At 39.0% G+C, this 23,056-nt stretch overlaps 1 protein-coding gene across 1 annotated transcript in view; it reads left to right on the top strand.

The window, feature by feature from the left end:
- The window catches only part of Lrriq3 (leucine rich repeats and IQ motif containing 3), a 94,941-nt gene that overhangs the window by 5,666 nt on the left and 66,219 nt on the right, over positions 1-23,056 (top strand). Inside the window, exons 2-3 of the mRNA XM_075981027.1 lie at positions 1,502-1,750; positions 3,478-3,801. Of these exons, the coding sequence (XP_075837142.1) occupies positions 1,502-1,750; positions 3,478-3,801 (573 nt within the window). The remainder of the gene's footprint in view (positions 1-1,501; positions 1,751-3,477; positions 3,802-23,056) is intronic.

The raw sequence follows: 23,056 nt of genomic DNA, 5'->3' as shown, positions 1-23,056 counted from the left end.
CATGTTATGTTGGTTTGTCATGTACATGGTGCTCATAAACCCTTGTCATCTGAACTTTACACTAAAATGGAAAAAAGTGGATCTTTGAAAGAAAAACTAAGGGAGAGGCTTCTATAGTTGTATAATTAAAACAAACAAATGAGGCCCAATGTAGATACAGCCTGTATTTTAGAGTCTACAGAACCTACTGCATTATAGTGAATACATCTACTCATCCCAGGTCTGTGGCTTTAAATTTGCAAGGGTGATTCATTTGTAATGTGAGCTAATCTGTCAAAATGTCCATGAATTGTCTGATTAAAAGACCCTAAATCTTTAGCTCTGGGACCCTGATGCACTAGATTAGGATTTCTTGAATCACCTATTTAAAAATTATGTTGGTGACTTTAGAGTTTGAGGATTTTAGTGTTAGGTCAGGATATTAAATTATGTAGGTGACTCTAGAGTTTGAGGATTATAGTGTTAGGTTATGATATAATTTTTTGTCTTGATAGCAACTTCATATATATTTTGCATTTATTTTTGTCTGGATCATGTAGAATAATTTATCTGCTATTGGTAGAAACTGGTTCTAATAGGAAGGAGAGTTTATCTTGAAAAAAAACCACCAAGTATGTTATTTATGCTTATAGATCTTTCTGTGATGTCTAACTGCCTTCTATAAAATGTGAAATTACCCCATAGTGAGGGCAAGTTCATGGATATGGAAGGTGACATAAAAAGTTATAGAATAAAGAACTAATAAAGTTTTATAGTCAAATGTTTTTATAAGACTCAATCCTGTTTTGCTGATAGAGCATTGAGGACACACAGGACACACACTGTGATGGCTACACTTTAGGAATCATCAGTCTGTGAGGGTGGTTTTTACTATGCACTTCCTATGGCTGTGATCTTTTATCAACTTACTAATAGTTGAGAGTACTGTTTATCAATCATTGGCTCTAAACCAGGACAGTGACGTATGCTACATTATGTGGAGTTTATCTGCCTTTGTCTGATGTCTTCCCTAGAGATGATATTGTTGTAAATTGTGTGTTCTCACCTACGTGGAAAGTCAGGTTTGTTGGTGAGGACAGTGGTAATTTTTCAGCATTAGATATTTAAGATATTGTGGAATAGAAGATGCTATAGGGTTTAAATATTTTTATTTTAATTATTCTACCATTTTTATTATGATAGATAATATTGTGTTTTCTTTTCAGGTAAATATTTAAAACTTGAAAGTAATTCTTTGTAAATATTTATGTCTTTAAACTTTATGTGTAACTTTGTGTCTGTGTTTTGTATATGTTCATACGGCATTTGCATGTGGGTATCCTTGGTGGTCACCAAGTGAGTATCAGATCCCAGGAGCTGGAATTACAGGCAGTTTGAGCTGCCATGTTGGTGATGGGAATCAAACTCAGGTCTTCTGGAAGAGGAGCAAGTGGTTTGAATTGCTGAGCCAATTCTTCAACCTCTCAGTGTCATTCTTAAATATTTATCTCCATTTTTGTAGATGTTTCATGGGACAATCACAAAAGAGCTCACCAGCCATGAAGAGTGGAGTCACTACAATGAGAATATAATAGAAGATCAGAAGGACTTTGTATTTGTAAAGTACAATGGCCTCCACCTGAAGTCCATGGAGAACCTGCAGTCCTGCATCTCTCTGAGAGTCTGCATATTCTCGAACAACTTCATCACTGACATCCAGCCCCTGCAGAGCTGCGTAAAGCTAATTAAACTTGATCTCCATGGAAACCAGGTAAGCACTAACTGCTTTCATATGTCAGTGAACTTGCCCTGTTAATCTATAACACTCTTCCCAGCCATTGAAAATATAATGAAAAACTTAAAATTATATACAAATAAGGCTCAAATACATAAACTATAACACGTAATAAAAATTAAATGATATATAAAAATGTACGATATGTTTTGCTTTTTGTATTTTTCTTTTTTGTTTTTTTATTTTAATTTATTTATTTATTAAAGATTTCTGTCTCTTCCCCGCCACCACCTCCCAATTCCCTCTTCCTCCCCCAATTAAGTCCCCCCCCAGCCCGAAAAGCAATCAGGGTTCCCTGTCCTGTGGGAAGTCCAAGGAACCCCCACCTCCATCCAGGTCTACTAAGTTGAGCATCCAAACTGCCTAGGCTCCCACAAAGCCAGTGCGTGCAGTAGGATCAGAAACCCATTGCCATTGTTCTTGAGTTCTCAGTAGTCCTCATTGTCCGCTATGTTCAGAGAATCCGGTTTTATCCCAGGCTTTTCCAGATCCAGGCCAGCTGGCCTTGGTGAGTTCCCAATAGAACATCCCCATTGTCTCAGTGTGTGGGTGCACCCCTTGCGGTCCTGAGTTCCTTGCTCGTGCTCTCTCTCCTTCTGCTCCTGATTTGGACCTTGAGATTTATGTCCGGTGCTCCAATGTGGGTCTCTGTCTCCTTTCATTGCCTGATGAAGGTTAATATTCAGGAGGATGCCTATATGTTTTTCTTTGGGTTCTCCTTATTTAGCTTCTCTAGGATCACTAATTATAGGCTCAATGTCCTTGGTTTATGGCTAGAAACCAAATATGAGTGAGTACATCCCATGTTCCTCTTTTTGGGTCTGGCTTACCTCACTCAGGATAGTGTTTTCTATTTCCATCCATTTGCATGCAAAATTCAAGAAGTCCTTGTTTTTTACTGCTGAGTAGTACTCTAATATGTATATATTCCATACTTTCTTCATCCATTCTTCCATTGAAGGGCATCTAGGTTGTTTCCAGGTTCTGATCGACTCTCTCTGTATCTATTTCAAATGTGTGTGGCTTTACACAAAGGCCAGAAGAGGGCGTCCAGGTTTCTGTACCTGAAGTTGCAGGGGTCCTGGGAACTGAATGGGAGTCATTGGAAGTGCAATGACACTCTCAGTTACTGAGCCGTCTTCCTAGTCTGTTTGACTTCCTTTTACATCATTTTTCTTTCAAGGTTTATTTTGTTTTATTTTCATGTATGCTTTTGTATGTATCTCTGTGTGAATGGGGGTGCCCATGGAAGCCAGAGGAGCGTGGTGGATGCCTTGGAGTTATGGGTAGTTGGGCGTTGTCAGTGAGAGTGGTTCTGGGTCTGCTGGAAGAGCAGGGGAGCTCCCAGCACAGAGCCACCCTTTCAGCACCATATGACTACATCTTCAATGTACACTGCAGATGAGTCCGCAATTCTGATGTGAGTAACTTTAACTGGAATTGTCCTCAGTACTTTCCACAGAAAGATCCATATCTATATATGCCTGTGAGTATGGCTATACATCTATTATGCTATTGATTCCAGCTTATTTCAAATTCCTGGTGTGTCATGTCTTTGCAGTCATCATTTGGAGAATTGGAAATGTTAGTCTTATTAGGCAATCGACATTTGCAAAATATTGAATTTTGGATGATATTAAATGTTTCACCATTTTTCCTTGCAGACTTTATGATAATCATAGATATTTTAAATATTATTTCAGATAAAGACTCTTCCAGATCGAAATTTTTGGGGTGGACTCAAGAACCTAAAACTCCTCTATCTTCATGACAATGGTTTTGCCAAGCTGAAGAACATCTGTGTGTTAGCCGCTTGTGCAAGTCTCATAGGACTGACCATGTTTGATTGCCCGGTGAGTCTTAAGAAAGGCTACAGACATGTTCTTGTCAATAGTATCTGGCCTCTCAAAGCCCTGGACCACCATGTTATATCTGATGAAGAAATCATTCAGAACTGGCATCTTCCGGAGAGATTTAAAACATTCAACCACAGGCTATTCTTTAACCTTTGCCCGGCATTGATAAAGGTAACTCACTCAATGAATGTTTCCTTTATGATCAGTCACAGGTATAAAATTTAGCTCTAAATACTATATTTAAATATGTAATCTGTTTAACAGTATTGTTTTGTATCTTTTATGAAATATTCACTACTGAAAACTCAAAGCCCTGAGGTTACACATTATTGTATAGACTTAAAAAGATAACCATCCTTCATAGCCCTTGAATCTTAGAGTGGATAAAATTGGGAGGAAGGCTCGACTCTGCAGCTCTTTGAAAGCATTAATTACACAGAGGACAGCGTCTGCATGGATTTGAAGGGAAGTGTTTTCAGATGGGACAGGCACAGCAGTAGACTGCATTCTCAGGGATGACTAGGTGATCCCAGCACTGTCAAACAGATGAAGACCGTTGTAACACCACAAGGTGATGTGTCCTCGTAAGACCATCACTGCACACGTGGTCTGTCACTGACCAAAAGCATGTGTGTTACATGGCTACACTTATAGATGGAATCTGAGGCAGAATAAGGAATGTATGTGAAGAGTGATGGAGCCGGGAGGGCATGTGTGCCCCTACCCTGAGGAGCTGAGCGCAGAGCTGCAAGGCTGTGCTGTAACTGCCTATAGCCCTTACATATTATGAGGAAGAATAAGGTTTCACAATATTAGTTGAATACATTTGGGGTTCGGTAATTATTTTGTAATAATTAAAATAAAATAAAAGTGAGGTAGGTTTTGAGCCCCGTGTCTTAACCTGCACTCTTGAGGCCGGGAATCAGTTAGGTTCTGCCCAGTGGTGGTAGTATGTGTCATGTCTTCAAGGATGAAGGTTCCTTTAAGGAAGTAATGAAAAGTCTGGGGAGTGAGACAGAAGGGGTAAGCAAGGATCAGAGTGGAGAGCCTCACCTTCTTAGTACGTGAGCTACCGCCGTTATCCTGGCTGCAAATACAGCCATTCTCTCATGCTGTGTGCTCTATACATGGATAGTCCTGCCAAAGTTCATTAAAGAAAATTTATTAAAAAGTATTTTTTGAATAAAAGTATTAAAATGATATTTTTAAAGAAAAGTATTTGCTGGAGAGGACAAATCAGGGGGAAGGGAGGGAAGGGAAAAGAAGGAATTAGCAAAATGAAAAGTGTGGAAAGTTAGGCTCCTCAGCGTGAATGAATAAGAAGGCCTTGCTGAAAAGCATCTCCTTAGACAAGGGAGGGCTGTTCCTTTGCACAGAAGATGAGCAGTGTGAGCATTAAAAGCCAAGCCATTGCCAGATAGGGCAGCACAAAGCTGTGAATTCGAGTCTGTCTCCTTTTCAGGGTCCTCCATCTGGCGTCCTATCACAAGAAGAGTGACAATATTTAATGGTCTATGCTTAACACATAGAATGTGGGAGGAGAAAGAAGGACTCAAAGTTCAAAGTTTCTAATATTTGAACCTTAGTGACTGGCATCAAGGAAAATGCCTACGTGTAAACTTGCAGGAGAAATCTGAAATTGATCCTGTTCCATTCTGCTTTTGTTTTGTGTTTTGATGGGGGAAAGATCAAATATGCCTGGAAATGAAGAGCTAAAATTCAGAGGGAATGTTCTGAGCTTGTGCTGTGAACCAAGTTGTATGCTTGAAGTCATAGTTGAGGCCAAACATGCTCAGGACCACGGAGGGATCAATAAAGACTGAGCTAATGAGAAGCCCTTGAAGCATATTCTCACTTTGTATGTAGGAAGCACTGGAACCAGTGAGGATAAAAGGCAGTTGATCTTGGGAGGTGAGAAGAAAAGCAAAGACACAGCAATTACCATCATGTTGGTAAAAGAAAAATAATTTTTAAAAAGAAAATGTAAAAAGTTTTAATGGGCCCAAGAAAAACACTAAAGTAGTGTTTTGAAAGGCAGGAGGTGTGAAAGAACCGCTCCAGACTGAGAATCTCACAGCCTGCAAGTGCCCGGAGTAAAAGGACAGTGGGCAGTGTGGCTGCCACTATAGCCACTCTAGATTGTGTCCCCAGACATGTACAGAGCATAGGGAAAGCTTTATCTGCAGTAAATAGGACGCGGGGATGAAACCATTTTGAATGAACAGTAAAAAGATTAAAATTTCAGAAATGCGAGTAGTTTAAAAAGCATTTTAGAGTCAATAATATTTTAGGGAAAGATTCCTAGGGCCTCCCCTTGCTTCTGAATCATTACTTACTGCTAGAGTCCAGGGAAGGGAAATCCCTGACTTCACTTCTGCACTAAGGGGCCACAAGACTGACTCCAGGGAAGAGTTCTAACCCCATGATCACACAGATGTCTCTGTTGTATGCAATGCAATGAAAAACAAAGCAAGCATCACAAAGTTCTGAATATGTGTAGGTCTTATTGGAAAGAGGGTGCTAATAGAGGATGGAGGAAGATGGGTGTAATAATAATCAGAATGTATGAAATGGTCAAAGAACAAACTCAATAGTAGCTACAGACTGTTTTGGAGAAAGTCTATGCAGAAGACTGTACACATGGAGCCAGCCCTGAGCTCCAGGCTCAGAAGCGCTGTGGATGAACTGGGAGATTTGCTGCACAGTGGCATAGGCTTGGCCTTCTGAGTGGACAGTGCTGCTATAGACAGGGTTCTTTAGTCACTAACTGATCATGGAAAGACTTAGCAGAATACACTTAAGAAGGAATACATGTGAGTTTATGGAGACATTTGTTGAGTATTGTTTGAAATATGTATTTTGAAATATAACATTGCTCTTATATAATGAATACAAAGAAATATGGAAATTAGAAACAATGACCATTACCCACACACTCTCAAGGGTTACCATTCTGTAAAGGAGGGGAGCCTGAGTATGCAGAGTAAGGAGTGTATGCTTTTTACAGTGGAAATCATCCTGTAGGAGTTCAAAGTTTTGTTCTGAACTTAATAAAATAGGTAGTTCTTACTTGCCTTTGATTGTGACCTAAAGTGAATTCTAAACTTGTTTTCTTTTGTTAAAGTATTTAACCTTGAAGGAAAAGTCCATTGTCTTTCGGCAGCTGTTGTTCACTCATCAGCATGAAAAAAATTCAAAGTTAACATAAATTCATAAAGGATGCAGACTCTCTGCGTATTTTCCATCTTTATGTGGCTTATTCTTCTTATATAATTTTATTTGCTCTTTAAAGGGTTTATTTTATTATTTATAAACAAATTTTCTATGACATGCATTTTCTTTTCATTTTTTAAGCCTACATATATTTTTTTAAAAAACACTACCACCTGTTCAGTTTTTTTTTTCTGTCCGAATCTTTACTGAGCAACTGCAGCATTCTCTGACCATGTGAGACAATCTTAAATTGCCATGTCAGCTGTTTCATGGCCCAGCTTAGCGAATGGAGCTGGCTGCTGGCTACAACCTGCAGGAAGATGCTGTTATCCACACCTCTGTTTACTGAGGACTGGACTGCCTGAGAGGCAGCAGGACTAAACTGCCACATCTGGCTCCTTGCCCAGAACTTTTCTTAGCTTTCTAAGACTCTGTGTTTGTATATTTGAGCCCCATGTTGGGTGCCATATGTAGTCAGACTTTTTGTTGGGGTGCCGCTCACCAAAAGCCATATGGAGACTTATTATTAATTATTAAAACCCCTCCTATAGCTTAGACTTGTCCCACTAGCTCTTATAACTTAAATTAGCCCATTTATATTAATCTACATTTTGCATCATGGCTTCTTATATCTCTTCCATCTTGCACCTTCTGTTTCTTCTCTGTGTCCTCTAGTTTCTTTCTCTACCTGGAAATTTCACCTGGCCTCTTCCTGCAGAGCTATTGACCAGTCAGCGCTTTATTAAACCATAAGGTACCTTGGTAAACCAGTCAGATCTTCACAGTGTACAAAAAGATTGTTTCACAACAATTTCCTAGGCATACACCTTATGCCCAGTGAAGAAGATGGAGTCACATCTACCTGAGCCATAGTTTCTGTAACCTGGATTTCTGTATTGGAATTTAGAAGAGTCTTAGGGTACTCTGAGCAGTGAGGCTTTTCAGGGAGTCACAAAACTATTCTGCCTTCTAGAGCTCTGGACTTAGGATGGCAGGGACTGATTTAATGACCTTTCAATCCTTTTGTCAGGATTAAGAGTTGATTTCTTGACCAGATTTTGATTTCTTCTGCAACTTTCTGATTTCATTTCTCAAATACAGGATAAGACAGAGATTTTCCTATTTTTCTATTTTATCTCCCTTTTGATGAAATACTATCTTGAAATCATTTTCCCTTCTTGCAGCAAGAATGTGAATGTATCTTTGCTTGCATTATTCTTTAGACAGATGCCCTAGCTTCTTTCTCTTAAACTCTGTATTCCATAAAGCCCTCAGACATGGTTATACTCGAGATGAATTCTTGGCCAATGTATGAAGATGGTGGTCTAGTTCCTTTCTCCAATACCTTTTCATATTCTATATGAGATGTTGCAATGACCCCATTCTCCACTTTTCTATTAGCAATCAGCTTAAAACAGCATATCTTTAAAAAGCAGGTGCTGCCCTTGGTTCAGTTGCAATGGGGTCAGATGAGCTACTGTGGGAGAAGAAAGCATAGGAATTACAGTGAGACAGAAGGCATGGAGATTCAGCGGCCAGGTTTGCTTCTTTAATAACATAGGAACTAAGGAGTGTTCCACAAGAATTCCTTCTGAGGCTAATCACAGGAGTCACCTGATCAGCACCATGAGGCCACACCTTCTAAATGTTCTACCACCTTCTATCACTGTGAGTGAGGTGAGCAAGCTTCCCAAGGTTATAAACTGCTGTAAGTCTCAGGAAAACCATGTCAAAGGCATATAGCTTGCAGGTTTGGTGAAGTTTAAGTTAGTGTGGTGATGCCCTCCTAGTGCTAAAGAAGATGTCATCGCAAGAGAGTAAACATGTCCTAGAGAGCTTGGTTTATACCATTAATTCATTTATTCCACAACAAATGAAAGTTTAAAGCTATTAAAGAGGACAGAGACTTCTTGAAATAATCCCTCTCAGTGGTCCAATATCCCAGTGCCATTAACATATGTTTTGAGGATTGCTTCAAGTCATAGAATTTATTCAGTTGTTTCTTTACATTTTTAAGTATTGGAGGTTAGAAGTTCAACAACTAAACGAGGGGAATTAACAGATAAATACTTCACCTCACTGAAAAAAAAAGTTTGATTCAGGCCTAGTATCTATGGATCAAATACAACATTTAAAGTTGAACAGAAAAAGCACAACTACTAAACAATGACCAAAATCGTCATCCATTAGGGAGATACAAGTTAACTAGCAGATTTTTTTGTTTGTTTTGATTTTGATTAAGTACAAGTTATGACTAAAATAAAAAAAAATCGTAAATACTGTTGCCAAATTCCGATAAGTATACAGAGAATACTCCACAAAGGATTTTGCTAGTTTCTTTTAAACTAATTATGAAATGGCCAAGTGATTTATTCACTAGTTGCTTGTCTCAGAATTCATCTCAGAGAAATAAAGGATTAAATCTTGCAAGCATAAATTCTTCATGAATGTTTTGAGTAGTTTCTCCACAGGTACCCTGCATTAGATTTTTACCATTATAGCAAAACACCTGAAACAGGGTACTCATGAAATAATGGGGCTATTTAACTCACTATGGAGCTAAGGGAACTCTGTCATCAACCTCTTAGTGAGTGGGGGAGTACACGTGGAAGGGAAGGTTACACTGAAAATGAAAAGCTGAGAACGTTGGGTGAGGGCAGGCTTGGCTTCACAGTGATCGGCTCAAAGCTATCCTGTCCTTTTTGTGGGCAGTGCTGTGATTGAAGATCCCTACTATGGGCAATGCAGTGGTTTGAAGACCCATTTTGTGGGCAGTGCAGTGATTTGAAGGCCCCTTCTGTTGGAAGTAAAGTGATTTGAAGACCCCTCACTGTGGGCAGTTCAATGCTTAGAAGACCCCTACTGTGGGCAGTTCAATGATTAGAAGACCCCTACTGTGGGCAGTTCAAAGATTAGAAGACTCCTACTATGAGCAGTTCAATGATTTAAAGACCCCTTCTGTGGGCAGTGCAGTGATTTGAAGGCCCCTACTATGGGCAGTGCAGGGGTTTGAAGACCTTTTTTGTGGGCAATGCAGTGGTCAGAAGACCCCTACTATGGGCAGTGCTGTGATTTGAAGGCCCCTACTATGGGCAGTGCCATAGTTTGAAGACCCCTTCTGTGGGCAGTGCAATGATTTGAAGGCCCATTCTGTTGGAAGTGAAGTGAGTTGAAGACCCCAACTATGGGCAGTTAAATGATTAGAAGACCCCTACTGTGGGCAGTTCAATGCTTAGAAGACCCCTACTATGAACCAGCTCTTAAAACCTTCACTTCCAAATGTCACATTAGGTGTAAAACCTTCAATACATAGACTCTTGAGGGACAAACCCCAATCCCAGCCATAGCAAACATCCAAATGGAAATGGTTCCCATGCCAGTATATCCTTACCACGTGATGACATCAGTAAAGATAACTCTGTAACAAGCTATTTATCTGGAAATGCGGTTTAAGCTATCTGTGTAAAAGTATCTCATTAGAAAACAAAATTCTTACTGCCTACCATAGTCCACATTCCCTTCATTTTATACTTTCTTTGTATTCTGTGACAGTTTTGCTCTGTGCCCTAGTTCTATAGTACAGGTGCCCTCTGGTATCCATGTGTTGACCAAGAGAGTTTTAGAAATACTAATTTATAATTCTACAAAATTCTCTCTTGTAAATGTGAAGAATTCACACATTCTCACCATTTTATATGGTGAGCATACTATTCAAAAGAGAACATGCCTTTCATAGGAATAAAAAGGCAAAATAGATATGATGTATTGGCTTTAATTTGTTGGAAACAAACACTTATGCTTATATTAGTATGTTTTATAGTGTTCAAATATCCCAAGAAATAGTGATCTATGTTAGGGGATTCTGATGAGAAAACTGTCACAGACAGAAAAAGAAGTGGCAAGCCTTATAAACCTGATACACATAGAATGAAATATTTTTATAACACAGAAGCTACAAAGCATAAGAAATGGATTGAAATGATTCCATCTTAGAATTTTATGCAATCAGACTAGCATGTACTTTTGGAATTAGTTTCTGAAGCTTTTCCTATTATCAAAATATTAAGTATTCCATCAAAGTCATATGACAAAGCCTTATTATTTTCTCTTTAATCCCTCTCTATGGGCTATGCCAGCATTAACACTATAATCTCTACAACTCTGCATGATGTTAGGATAAACTTTTTATTATTATACCATTTATCTTATCTTATTGATTATTGATATTTATGTTTAAAGGTATGCGTGTTTGCCCCAGATTTCATCATAATCCTGTTCATTAGACTGATTAGTATCAATCATCTTTTTCGCTAATGTATTAATTTCAGAGCTTACATTATATTGATGAAGCTGCTTACTCAATGACTCTCTGTTAACTTTGTGATAAAGATTATTATATATTTAGTGGTCTCAAAAAAATTGAATCAATATCTTTTATTTAATACTACAAAATTTTGGGGAGATATCTTGTTTGGATGGTCACATGTAGATGGAATTTTCTTTACTGCCTGGTCCCACAGCCTTTCACTCACAAATAAACACACAGAGCTTTGTATTAATTATAAATTGTTTGGCATCTTAGCTTAGACTTATTATTAACTAGCTCTCATAATTTAAATTAACCCACAATTCTTATCTATGTTTAGTTACATGGCTTGGTACCTTTTCTCAATATAACATTCTCATCTTACTTCCTCTGTGTTTGGCTTTGATTGTGTCTCTGCTTTTCCCTTCCCAGAATTCTTCTAGTCTGGCCACCCTGCCTGTACTTCCTGCCTGGCTACTTGCCAATCAGTGTTTTATTAAACTAATACGAGTGAAAAATTTTTACTGTGTACAAGAGCTTTATCCCACAGTATTTCCCCCCCCCTTTTTTCAAAATAAGAACTCCGAATCTAATTTCCTTTGTTTAGTTTTTTTTCCCTGACCATTATCTGTAACAACTAGTAATGAATACTCTAAACAGAGACAAACAGGCATAATCCATTTTCGGGGAATGTGGGCATAGTTTTCTAGGCTACTTCCTGCTGGTTACAAATGCTGATAATCTTATGGGGACCCAAAGAAAATTTAGGATTATGGTCATGTCCTGCCTGGAGTATTATGTGAGGCTGAATCATCTCAGGCAGCAGCCTTGAAGCTGTTCTGGATGCAGATCTCAGAAGAAACTGCAACAGTGCTCTGAAATGAAGAATCATCTGGGCCTTCTGTTCCCACTGGAGTTTTTCAGGGGTTATTCCTTGATAGAACCTTGTTTTTCTTAACCCAGAATGAATCTGCAGCCTCTCATTTCCTGTGAGAACAAAAACAAAACCTCTTCTACAAAATAAACCAACTTTTGACTTAAATTTTGAATTCAAGACATTTTCAAAATATATTGGCTGAATTAATCCAATAGTATTTATAATCAAAGGTCTTTTAGCAGCTGTTGCTACTTCCTCATCAGCCAAACAATTCAAGGACAACACAATAACATACAGTATCCAGCTTCCCTGTGTATTTTCTAATCTTTACATGGCTTTATTTTTTAGTCTATTTCTTTTTTTTTTCAATTTTGATTTTTGAGACAGGGTTTCTCTGTGTATTTTTGGCTGTCTTGGATCTCACTATGTAGACCAAGCTGACCCTGAACTCACAGAGATTCACCTGCCTCTGCCTCCCAAGTGCTGGGATTAAAGGCATGTGCCACCACATCCAGCTACTCTTATTTCTTTTTTTAAAAAGGCATTTCCCTATTCTTTTATTTTGTCTCCCAAGCTTACACATATTTTTAAATACATTGTAAAACATTTAGAAGTTGTTTTTTTCCATCTGAATCTGTCGTTACTGCTTATCTCTATCCTTTTCTGATCACATGTGTCTTTAATCTTCTAGGCACCATGGCTAGGATTAAAGCTGCAGCTTTACTGCCCGACTCCACCCTATTTCTTAGCTTTCTGAGAGTCTAGCTTCATGTTTGAGGTACTGGTTGGAACCATGTTTATTGTTAAAACCCTGTGGAGGGACTGAGCTCCCAAGGTCCCAATGAGGAGCAGAAGGAGGGAGAACATGAGCAAAGAAGTCGGGACCACGAGGGGTGCACCCACCCACTGAGACAGTGGAGCTGATCTACTGGGAGCTCACCAAGGCCAGCTGGACTGTTACCGAAAAAGCATGGGATAAAACTGGACTCTCTGAAAATGGCGAACAATGAGGTCTGATGAGAAGCCAAGGATAATGGCACGGGGTTTTGATCCTACTTAATGTGCTGACTTGGTGGGAGCCTAGCCAGTTTGGATGTTCACCTTCCTAGATATGGACGGAAGGGGGAGGACCTAGGACTTACCACAGGGCAGGGAACCCTGACTGCTCTTTGGACTGGAGAGGGAGGGGGAGAGGAGTGGGGGGAAGGGGAGAGGGGTGGGAGGAGGGGGAGAAGAGTGGGAGGAGGGGGAGAAGAGTGGGAGGAGGGGGAGGGAAATGGGAGGCTGGGAGGAGGTGGAAATTTGTTTTTTTTTATTCTCCTTTTATCAATAATAAAAAAAAACCCTGTGGAGTTTCAAGGTCCATGCACCACCAAGAACTATACAGCTGACTTCTCATAAACACCATTTAAGTGTTTGGTGGAAGAGCCTCTTAAAGTGCTGCAAGGTTTACCCACTAATGCAGAGAAGCCTCTCTTAAGGGAGCTGCACCTCTGCTTGCCTCTTGCAAACAAAGTCCACCTGAGAAAATGCTGCTACCAAAAGGCCTTGCTTGACTCTTGTTCTTTTGTGTCTAGAAGCCCTTCTCAAGCTCTCTCAGATTTTATGTGGATGTAATTGCTGAATGTTGTAGATGGAAGTTTCTGTCTTGCCTGGGGTCCCACAGCCATCAGTTCCCCCCCCCCCCAAAAAAAACACACACACACAGAGGCTTGTATTAATTATAAATTGTTTGGCCCATTAGCTCAGGCTTATTATTAACTAGCTCTTACAACTTAAATCAATCCATAAATCTTGTATATGTTTTGTCACATGGTTTGATACCTTTTTTCAGTGAGGCATTCTCATCTTGCTTCCTCTGGCTGGTGAGTGACTCTCTGCCTTTCCTCTTCCCATAATTATCCTAGTCTTGTTGCACAGCCTATACTTCCTTCCAAACTACTGACCAGTCAGCACTTTATTAAACCAAGACAGGTGACAAATATTTTTGATGTATAAGAGCATTATCCCACAGCAGTCATGGCTCCATGAGAAAGCACCATTTCTGTCTCCATCTTACGGATCACAGAAATGGATGGGCAGGTGATTTAGCCCAGATCCAAGAGCTAGTAAGGGATCTGTTTGATATTCAAGCCAGGCAGCTTTTGTATAGGCAGCATTTTGGGGAGGGGGAAGGGGATGGAGAAAATGGCTTTTCTTTGGAAAAAGGATGAATTCACTTGTTTAGATAGTGAAGGATTTTGGCTATTGTATAACTCAACAATGACATTCTTGTTAGCATTTTGTAATTATCTAAAGACATTTGGAATCTGAAGTGTTCATTTGCTTTGTGAAGTATTGAGGAATGAAAAATACATAATAGAGTTGAGATCTAGAACATCTACACACAGATCTAAATTCTACAGAGAAATTAATGTAAATTTGAGAGATAAAATAAAGAGTATAAAAGCTAGGTGTGGTGGCTCATGCCTACAGTACTAATACTGGGAAGGTATGGTGGCTCATGCCTACAGTACTAATACTGGGAAGGTATGGTGGCTCATGCCTACAGTACTAATACTGGGAAGGTGTGGTGGCTCATGTTTACAGTGCTAATACTAGGAAGGCCAAGGGATTAAAATCCAGGGCTATATAGTGAGTTACAGATGGGCTATGGAGGAGGACTTTATCTCAATTGGAAAAAACAAAGAGAAGAGAAAATTAGAGGCTAAGAGAGGGGAAAGAAAAATAGTGGAAAATATTATGAATATTGAACAAAGTATGAAATTGAAAGTTATTAACACTGTTCAATACTAGTTAAAAATAATATGGAAGATAAAAAGAAAGCATAAGTGCTTACACTTAAGATTTTTTAAATGCAAGAATATTCTGGACAAATAGAAGTGTTTGCCTTGGTACTGAGAAATTGAGACAGTAGGAGGCATTTGCAGACACAGAGGTGTTGAAAGAATTTGACAAATTGGAGTGGCAGAAAGTGGTTTAGTGTTTTCAGAGGTTACAGAACATGTTTGAGCATGTCAACAACACAGTAATAAAATGTTAGATGTAAGACAGGGAGACAGGACTTTATACTGTAAAATCTCGAGGAAATATTGAAGAGCTTTGCATTTGAGAAAAGTCATTCTGTGTTCTGAATAAAATGACCAGATAAGAGAAAACAAAACCTTACACATGTAAATTTTAATGAGTTTGATTCTCTGATTCTCACATTAGAGGGGCACCATAGTGCCAGCAGCTAGCATTCTGTCTATGGGAAGAAAGACATTTTATGAAGTGGTTATGGAATCAGGACAAAGAATTTCCTAGTTAGAGGCTAGGTGGCAGATTCTGATTGGTGCGGTTCCTGGTTTTATACCATTGTTTATGTTGGTCTTTGCTTTGTTCTCATGGGGATATAAAGTACCAGACCCATTCTAGCTTAATGGCTTCTCATTTTTTTAACAGAATGGAGTAGAATTAAGGAGTTATTACAAAATTTTCTCATGGTTTCTAAGGTCTGATTTAGTACACTGGTAGAAAAGAGAGCCAATAGAATTGAAGCATTTCCTGGGTGGGCAGAGATGCAATATAAAGAGGAATTAAGGGTTTATTAACTTCTTTGACATGATCAAGAGTGGTTTTAATGACTTTATGGACAACACAGAATGAACTATGCTTTGGTTGCAGTGTGTATATATGTGGGGGGTAATGGTTTCAGCTTTTGATATATAAGCAGAGAAATGGAACTAGAAATTCATTTTATAGAATGTAATTTAAGAGATAATTCCTGACATAAAGTGTAACTGTGAGGGTAGTTTGCATAGGTAATGCAGAAAAATGTAGCAAAGAAGGTGATTGTTAGAGGTTAGCAAATAGAGGTAAAAAATAAATAAATAGAAACCCTTGGCTGTCTAACATTTGTAGAACTGCAACTCAGACAGAGAAAAGGAATAGAATTAGGACATATATATGGATGGGTGGGGGTAGGTTATGTATAATTGTGTAGCCTGATTAATAAAGCCCATATATATATATATATATATATATATATATATATATATGTTCAACCTGAAGGTCAGAAAAGCAAAACAGCTGGCCACTGTTTCTTACCTTTACCTCAGTCTGAAATGGCAACCCTGCCTTCAGGAATCTCAGAATGAGACTGTGTGAGAGAGCTGTCTCCTCCCATCTTATATGCCTCTCTAGTGCTGGGATTAAAGACATGCACCATGACCACCAGTTTCTATGGCAAACTAGTGTGGCTAGTGTGATTAAAGGTTTGTGTCACCATTGCCTTGTCTGTAAGGTTGACCAGTGGGACTGTTTTACTCTCTGATCGTCAGACAAACTTTATTCATTAAGGTACAAATAAAATATCACCCATAGTTGCCATTTATTAAAATAATTAAGCTAAAGGGTGGGTCACAGTAGCTCATAAATGTTCAGGAGGTTCAGGCAAGAGTGACAGAAATTCATGATTGTCATGGGGTAAAGAGAAAATCATGTGTCAAAAAGAAAGAGAGGACCAGGGAGATCACTTAGTGGGGTAAAGAGCTTTCTGTACAACATGATACACGGAGGTTTACCTGCCAGGCCAACCTGAAAGTCTGTCAGTAGTGCATGTCTGTGACCCTTGTGCACCTGTGGTCATATGCAAGGAGGCAGCGGCAGGAACATCCCTGGAAGCTCGTGTGCCAGCTGTGCTCGTGTAGAGCAGTGAACAAGCAAACAGTCTCAAAGCAAGGTGCAAGTTGAGTACTAACATCAGAGGTTGCCTCTGACCTCCAAAAGCATGCACACTCACACACATGAACCCGCACACATATAAGTACAAGATATTTTAAATGAGAGAAATAGGTCAGTAGGGAGTGAGAAAGTAGAGAGAGGGGAGTGGTGAGAAGAGAGAGAAATTGAGTGTAATGGGAATAGATTGATTGGCATTGTCAAATCAAAATTGGAGGCCTAAGTACAGATTACTTAGTAACACAGCAGTCAATTGATGCCCAAGTGCCAGTGCTAAACCAGAAGACCTGCTGATGTCCTTCTGTGTAAGTGACAGGGTTGCTCAGCTGTGTAGTGACTGTAATTGTAGTGTATGTGATTTCATTGTGACATAAGCTACTCTGATGTAAAACCAATTCAGGCTTGGTTAGCAGTCTGTCTGTGAGAAAGGGGTACTGTCCCAGAGGGGGACCTGTTATGGTGCAAAGAGGGTGGTAGCCTTGTGCTTAGTGCAGGCCTCGGGGTGGCATAAGGGTTTGGTTTTAAAGCTTAGCATAAAAATATGAGATGAGGTGGGCAGTGGTGGCACATGCCTTTAATGCCAGCACTCAGGAGGCAGGCACAGAAGGATCTCTGTGAATTCGAGACCAGTGTGGTCTACAAAAGCTTGTTCCAGCACAGGGTTCAAAGCTACCTGTCTCAAAAAAACAAAAATAAATAAATAAATAAATAAATACATAAAAGAATATGAGATGAAGGTGTTTGTTGGTAGTGGATGGGAATGTCCCATTATTAGAATTTCTCAAGTAATACTCTGATACTGTATCATGAGTCAAATCAAGGGCAGCCCAAGGTTCACATGAGCAGGGGAAGGAAAGAATATTTTTGGCTCACAAACTTCTTATTATAATAGGTCAGTGGAGACCAAAGAGTTCAGCACGTCATCAGTAGGTAAACTGTGGGATTTGGAAGATTTGTATCAGGTCTCAGGTAAACACAAAGGGGCTCAGGGAGCTTTCCATAAATCAGTGGTCAGAGGAAGAATGCTTATCTGCAATTGTAGGGTTAAACCAGCCCCTTAGGGGGCAGGTTTGTCTCGAGCAAATGTTTATTCGCGCGCCCCTTTTGTTTTCTGTTCTCCGCGGGAACCGTGGAATTAGGGGTATATTAAAAAAAGGGGGGGATTAACTAGTTTCATGGGATGATTGGTATTTGTAAATTACTGTTTTTAGAAAATTGTATTGGTACTGTTTCCTGTATATTGATATATTAAATATTAAATGTGAGCGTTCCTAGCTCTATTTTTGTATAAGAGTATGCTTATAAATTTGTCTATATTGTATTGATACATCTACCATATTACAATGTACATTTCTACCTCTGATACTATTTATATAATAACATAGTTTACATTTGATATGTAATGACATTGTTTACAGTTGAAGATCATTGTCTTCATATATTGTACAGTTGTTTAATCTTTTAGTCTTCAAGTTAGATAGGTATTGAGAATTATATGTTTGTCATATTTATCTTTAGGTTAATCAGGTCTTTTAGATACATAGGGATTATATTTAGTATAGATAGTATAATCTTGAGCCTCTTCAAAGAGCTGTAGAAAATGGCCTTTAATCTAACCTGGAATTCTGTGCCAACGAGACAGAATTACTCCTGACAATGCCACTCTACTCCCGAGAGAACATTGAGCACCAAAGACACTCCACTGGGATCTTGTCTTCTTTGCAGAACTGGCCTTTGGGTTAAGAAAAGCCCATACCTCAACTTCTGACAAAGATACAGAATATCCCCAAGTGGATAAAACAAGATTGTCTTATCCTGCCAAGACAGGGTAGGATAGTTCTAAGAAAGTTCCTTGCCTTTAATAATGGTATGTCAGTTATGTTAGGCCTTAGCCAAAGTTGGTTGACTCAACATTACAAACAAGACTTTGGATGATTGCCCAGGTAGTCAGTTGTCCCTGTCATTTGTTGCACATTTTGGATATCTCTCATTTGTTAAGTAATATTTATTCCCTTCTCAGATCTTTGCCGGAGTTAAAGATTATATAATTGTAGTTACTCTCTACATCATTTAGACTCCTTGAGATAAAATGTCTAGCAAAACTTTTGTTCTCAATATTGTTTGTTATTATTGTTTATAGTTGTATTTGGTTTAGTTCTGTCTTATTTAGACAAAAGGGGGAGATGTAGGGTTAAGCCAGCCCCTTAGGGGGCGGACTTGCCTCGGGTGAATGTTTACTTATAAATCAGGTGCGCAGGAGCCTGCGCGCCCCTTCTGTTTCCTGTTCTCCATGGGAACCATGGTACTTTAAGTCTAATTTCACCATTAAAGCTGTGTATATTTTTTTACAATCTGTCTGCATTCATTTACACCACAACATGCAATGAGCCATTTTGTGACACAAGGATTGTCATTGACTTTCAGGATTACTGGGTGTGCTAGCTAGTATTATGTCAACTTAACACAAGCTAGAGTCACTGGAGAATAGGGAGCATCAATGTGAAAATGCCTCCATTTGTAGTCTTGATTAGTAATTTATCTGGGATGGCCAAGTGCATTTTTAGTGGGGACACCCTTCTGTAGGTGGTCCTGGGTTCTATAAGAAAATAGGCTGAGCAAGCCATAGGGAGCAAGTGAGGAAGCCGTACTCCTCCATAGCTTCTGCACCAGCTCTTGCCTGCAGATACCTGTCCTGACTTCCTTCAATGATGAGCAGTGATGGAAGTGTAAGCCAAATAAACCTTCTGCTCTCCACATTGCTTTGGTCATGGTATTTCATCCCAGCAATAGTAACACTAACTAAGAGGCTGGGGTTAGATAAAACTAAAGATTGTGGTGTGTAATGGAGAATTGACAAGAGGGTACTGTCTCAGAAGAAGATGATCAGATCACCATCAAAAAGTAGGAACTGATGGCAAAAGACTAAGACATTGAGACAGTAGTTCAGCCATGTGAAAGTTCTAGGATAACTGTAGAATACTTTGAAATTTGATTCATATCAAGTGCTCAGAGCGTATGTGGAACAATTTAGACAAAGTTAGAGGGGATATTCAGATAATACACCTAGGTGAGACTCAGCAGTGAGGAAACCTCTAGATGGTGAAGAACAAACATTTAGTTCTAAGACATCTGATGTTGACCTTCCAGTGGGGTCAGAAAACTGCAGAGGGCACCAATGCAGTGTGCACAGATGGGTACTGTGGAGTCTCTGTTTGATAATAAATAGTGTGTATGGTGACTCAGGGAGGGAGAGAATAGGAGTTAATTCACGTATCATTTAGGAGTGTTTGTTTTTTCTGTTTTTACTACTGTTGAAAAAAAAAAGGAAACTATGGACCATTAAAAAGCTTGATTACCAGTAATGAATGTAGAAATATGCCAGGCTTTGTGATTTGGGGGAGGGGCTCCTAGAAGGATAATGTTGATTGAGTATCTAGAAAGAAAAGTGGATTGTGAATGCATGTAGACTGATAGTTTATAGTATTAGCAGTTTTCTTCTAGGGTAAGGCTCAGTGTGTTCCAAAAGGAAGCCTATTAAAGCACAGGAAGTTCCTCAAACCCACCAGATGTGCAAGCCCCAGCATTCTCCAAGGTTATGTAAGCAATGAGGACTGCAAGGAGCTTGGAAGAGTCCCAGACCAGCAGACCTACCTAAAAGACACGCTCTGATCTGCTGAGCTTCCCATATGTCATCAATGTGCTCCATGCTTCTAGGTTTTGTGATGTTCCCCCCAATGCTGTGTAGAATTCTGTTGATGCAGCTTCCTTAGAGTCACCCTTACGCACTCTCCTGTAAATAATCCCAATAAACTCTTTTGTTCCCCAAGTTGGACCGTTGTATTTTCCTATCAGGGTTGAGTAGTCATTGGTTCACAGCTCCATAGGAATAGTGTCACCCAACAGCACCTAAAAACAATGTAAGTATTTTATTTCTAATGTATTATTATATAGTTTAAACATGAATATAAGTGACTACAATTCTAACTTGTCAGTGATCAGTGAGACAGAGTGAGGTTGTGACCTCAGAGCCTTGGAATTTGCAAAAAGACAATTAGTTCACAAAGAAGGGTTGATGTGGGATTCCCCTCTGTATGCTGTGAACACCATTAATTAATAAGAAACTGCTTTGTACCTATAGCAAGGTAGAACTTAGTTAGACAGGAAACTAAACTAAATGCTGAGAGAAGGAAGGCAGAATCAAAGGAGAAGCCATGGAGCCACCGCCAGAGACAGATATGCTATAACCTTGCCAGTAGGCCATGAGCCTCATGGTAAAATCTAAAATAATGGAGATGGGTTAATTCTAGATGTAAGAGCTAGCTAACAATATGCTTAAGTAGTTAGCCAAGCAATGGTTTAATTAATACAGTTTCTGTTTGGATATTTCAGGGCTTAGCAGCTGGGAACAAACAAGCAGCCTTACAACAACAAATTGGCACTCCAGCATGGTTGACTATATCCATGTAAAACCTGAGAGGACATGGAAGGGAATTATAGACACTGAAAGAAACAAAATTTAGCTACATTTTTTTTTCAGATGGGCTCTGTTTGCTGGCCATGGCTCCTTTAAGGGAACTTTTTCTGATTCAGTAGTAGGGAAAAAAAAACCCAAAAAACAAAAATCAAAAACAACCCGAAACTGCAATTCTTGAACTGTGCTGCCAGCACAAACTCTGACTCTTTCAGGAGGCCAAGCATTTAAATAGAGTTTGTGAGAAGAGTGCTATAACTTTCTTAATGTCAACATAGACCTGCTGTGTGCCTGAAAATAGGGCTGTGAGCATGACTTACACTAAACAGACCTCTGCCTCTCCATATTGGACTTGATGGAGCCAAAAGGCAAAACAGCCTTGGCCCTTAGTCATGCTAAGGCTTAGCATTTTAAGAAGTACTTCTGGTCAGAAAAAGATTACAGATACATAATCAGATAGATTCAGATAAAAAAGACCTCTAAATAGCTTACAGTTTTGATAAAAGTATGCAGTCTTTAGAAAAGGAAAAGAATATGGACAGTTATAAAAAGAAGTAAATGGTTTAGAAAAAAAGATAAAGTCTTTAAAGAGACAGAGTACAGACAGTCATGGATTAAAGGAGTAAAGATAATAAAATAAATATTTAAAAATAATAGATTTAAAACAAATAAGTCACATAAAGATGGAATGTATACATATATATTGTATATATGTTGTATACTTTGAAAGAGCTAAATAACCAACATATATACTTTAAAGGTATCTTGTCTTCAGAATCTGAGTCTAAGGATATGTCACTTTGGAAAAGAGGTTCTGCTTTTGTTTACACAGAAGATGAGGACCTGTGAATTTCTTCTAGACTAATGTGGTTTGATGGGCCAAGATCCCCTGAAAGGTTGCCATAAACACCCCCAAAATGTCATTTTGCCAATTCTAAAGCAGGAAGCAGTTTGGATAGAACTATGCCCAAATTCCCTAAATGATTGTTTACAAATGTTTGCTTACTTTTAAAGGGGTATATGCTATAGAATCTTGCATTGGTATAGATTTTGGTTTATTGGTACAAATTTAAGGTCAGTTTTGTTATACTGTGTATATGTATATTTCTGCTCTTGATTAAGGTATTGTGTTTGTGCAGCTCATTTGAAAATGTAATGTATAATTGGGAAATGTAGGTTAATAGATAATCATCTATAATAGTCAAGTTTTTTGTTATGTTATTAGATTTTCTAGATGTACAGAGGTGTATTTCAGATAGATAGGTATTCTTCAAACCTTTCAAGGACTATAGAATATGGCATTTAAAATGTTTTAAGAATTTAGGACTTATCATGACAATGAGGCACATCTGCTCCTGGCAGGACCAATCTACTTCAAGAGAAAGATGCTCATCGAAGAGGCTCCTTATGGAGTTGGTTAGCTATTTGGGCAAGCAACTGCTCTTGCCTGGACTGCTTGATGCTATGCTGTATGAATTGGACAGTCATAACACACAGAGAAATGACTACAGAACTTGCCTAAAGGTGAGATGTTTCTTCAGGGTTCCTGCTTCATGAAAGAGTCTGCCAGACATTCTGCAGGACACAGAGGAAAGTGACTGACAAACTGCCAATATAGGCGGAACTATCTTTGAAATTTCCTGCTTCATGGAAAAGTCTGCTTTTTCATGGATACTGTGGGCCTGTAGGCTGAAGATGGATGCCACAATGATACAGAAGAACTTTGGGTGACTGTACAGGCAGCAAAATGTCTACCTCAATTCTAGAGTTTTGAAAGTTACTTACAATGCACTTTCTGTTTACTTAGGTAATGTTATAGCCTTCTGGAGTCTTTGAT

The sequence above is a fragment of the Microtus pennsylvanicus genome, chromosome 7, assembly GCF_037038515.1.
Source record: "Microtus pennsylvanicus isolate mMicPen1 chromosome 7, mMicPen1.hap1, whole genome shotgun sequence".
NCBI classification, from domain to species: Eukaryota; Metazoa; Chordata; class Mammalia; order Rodentia; family Cricetidae; genus Microtus; species Microtus pennsylvanicus.
The sequence above is the reverse complement of the archived record's forward strand: the minus strand, read 5'-3'. Positions and strand labels throughout refer to the sequence as shown.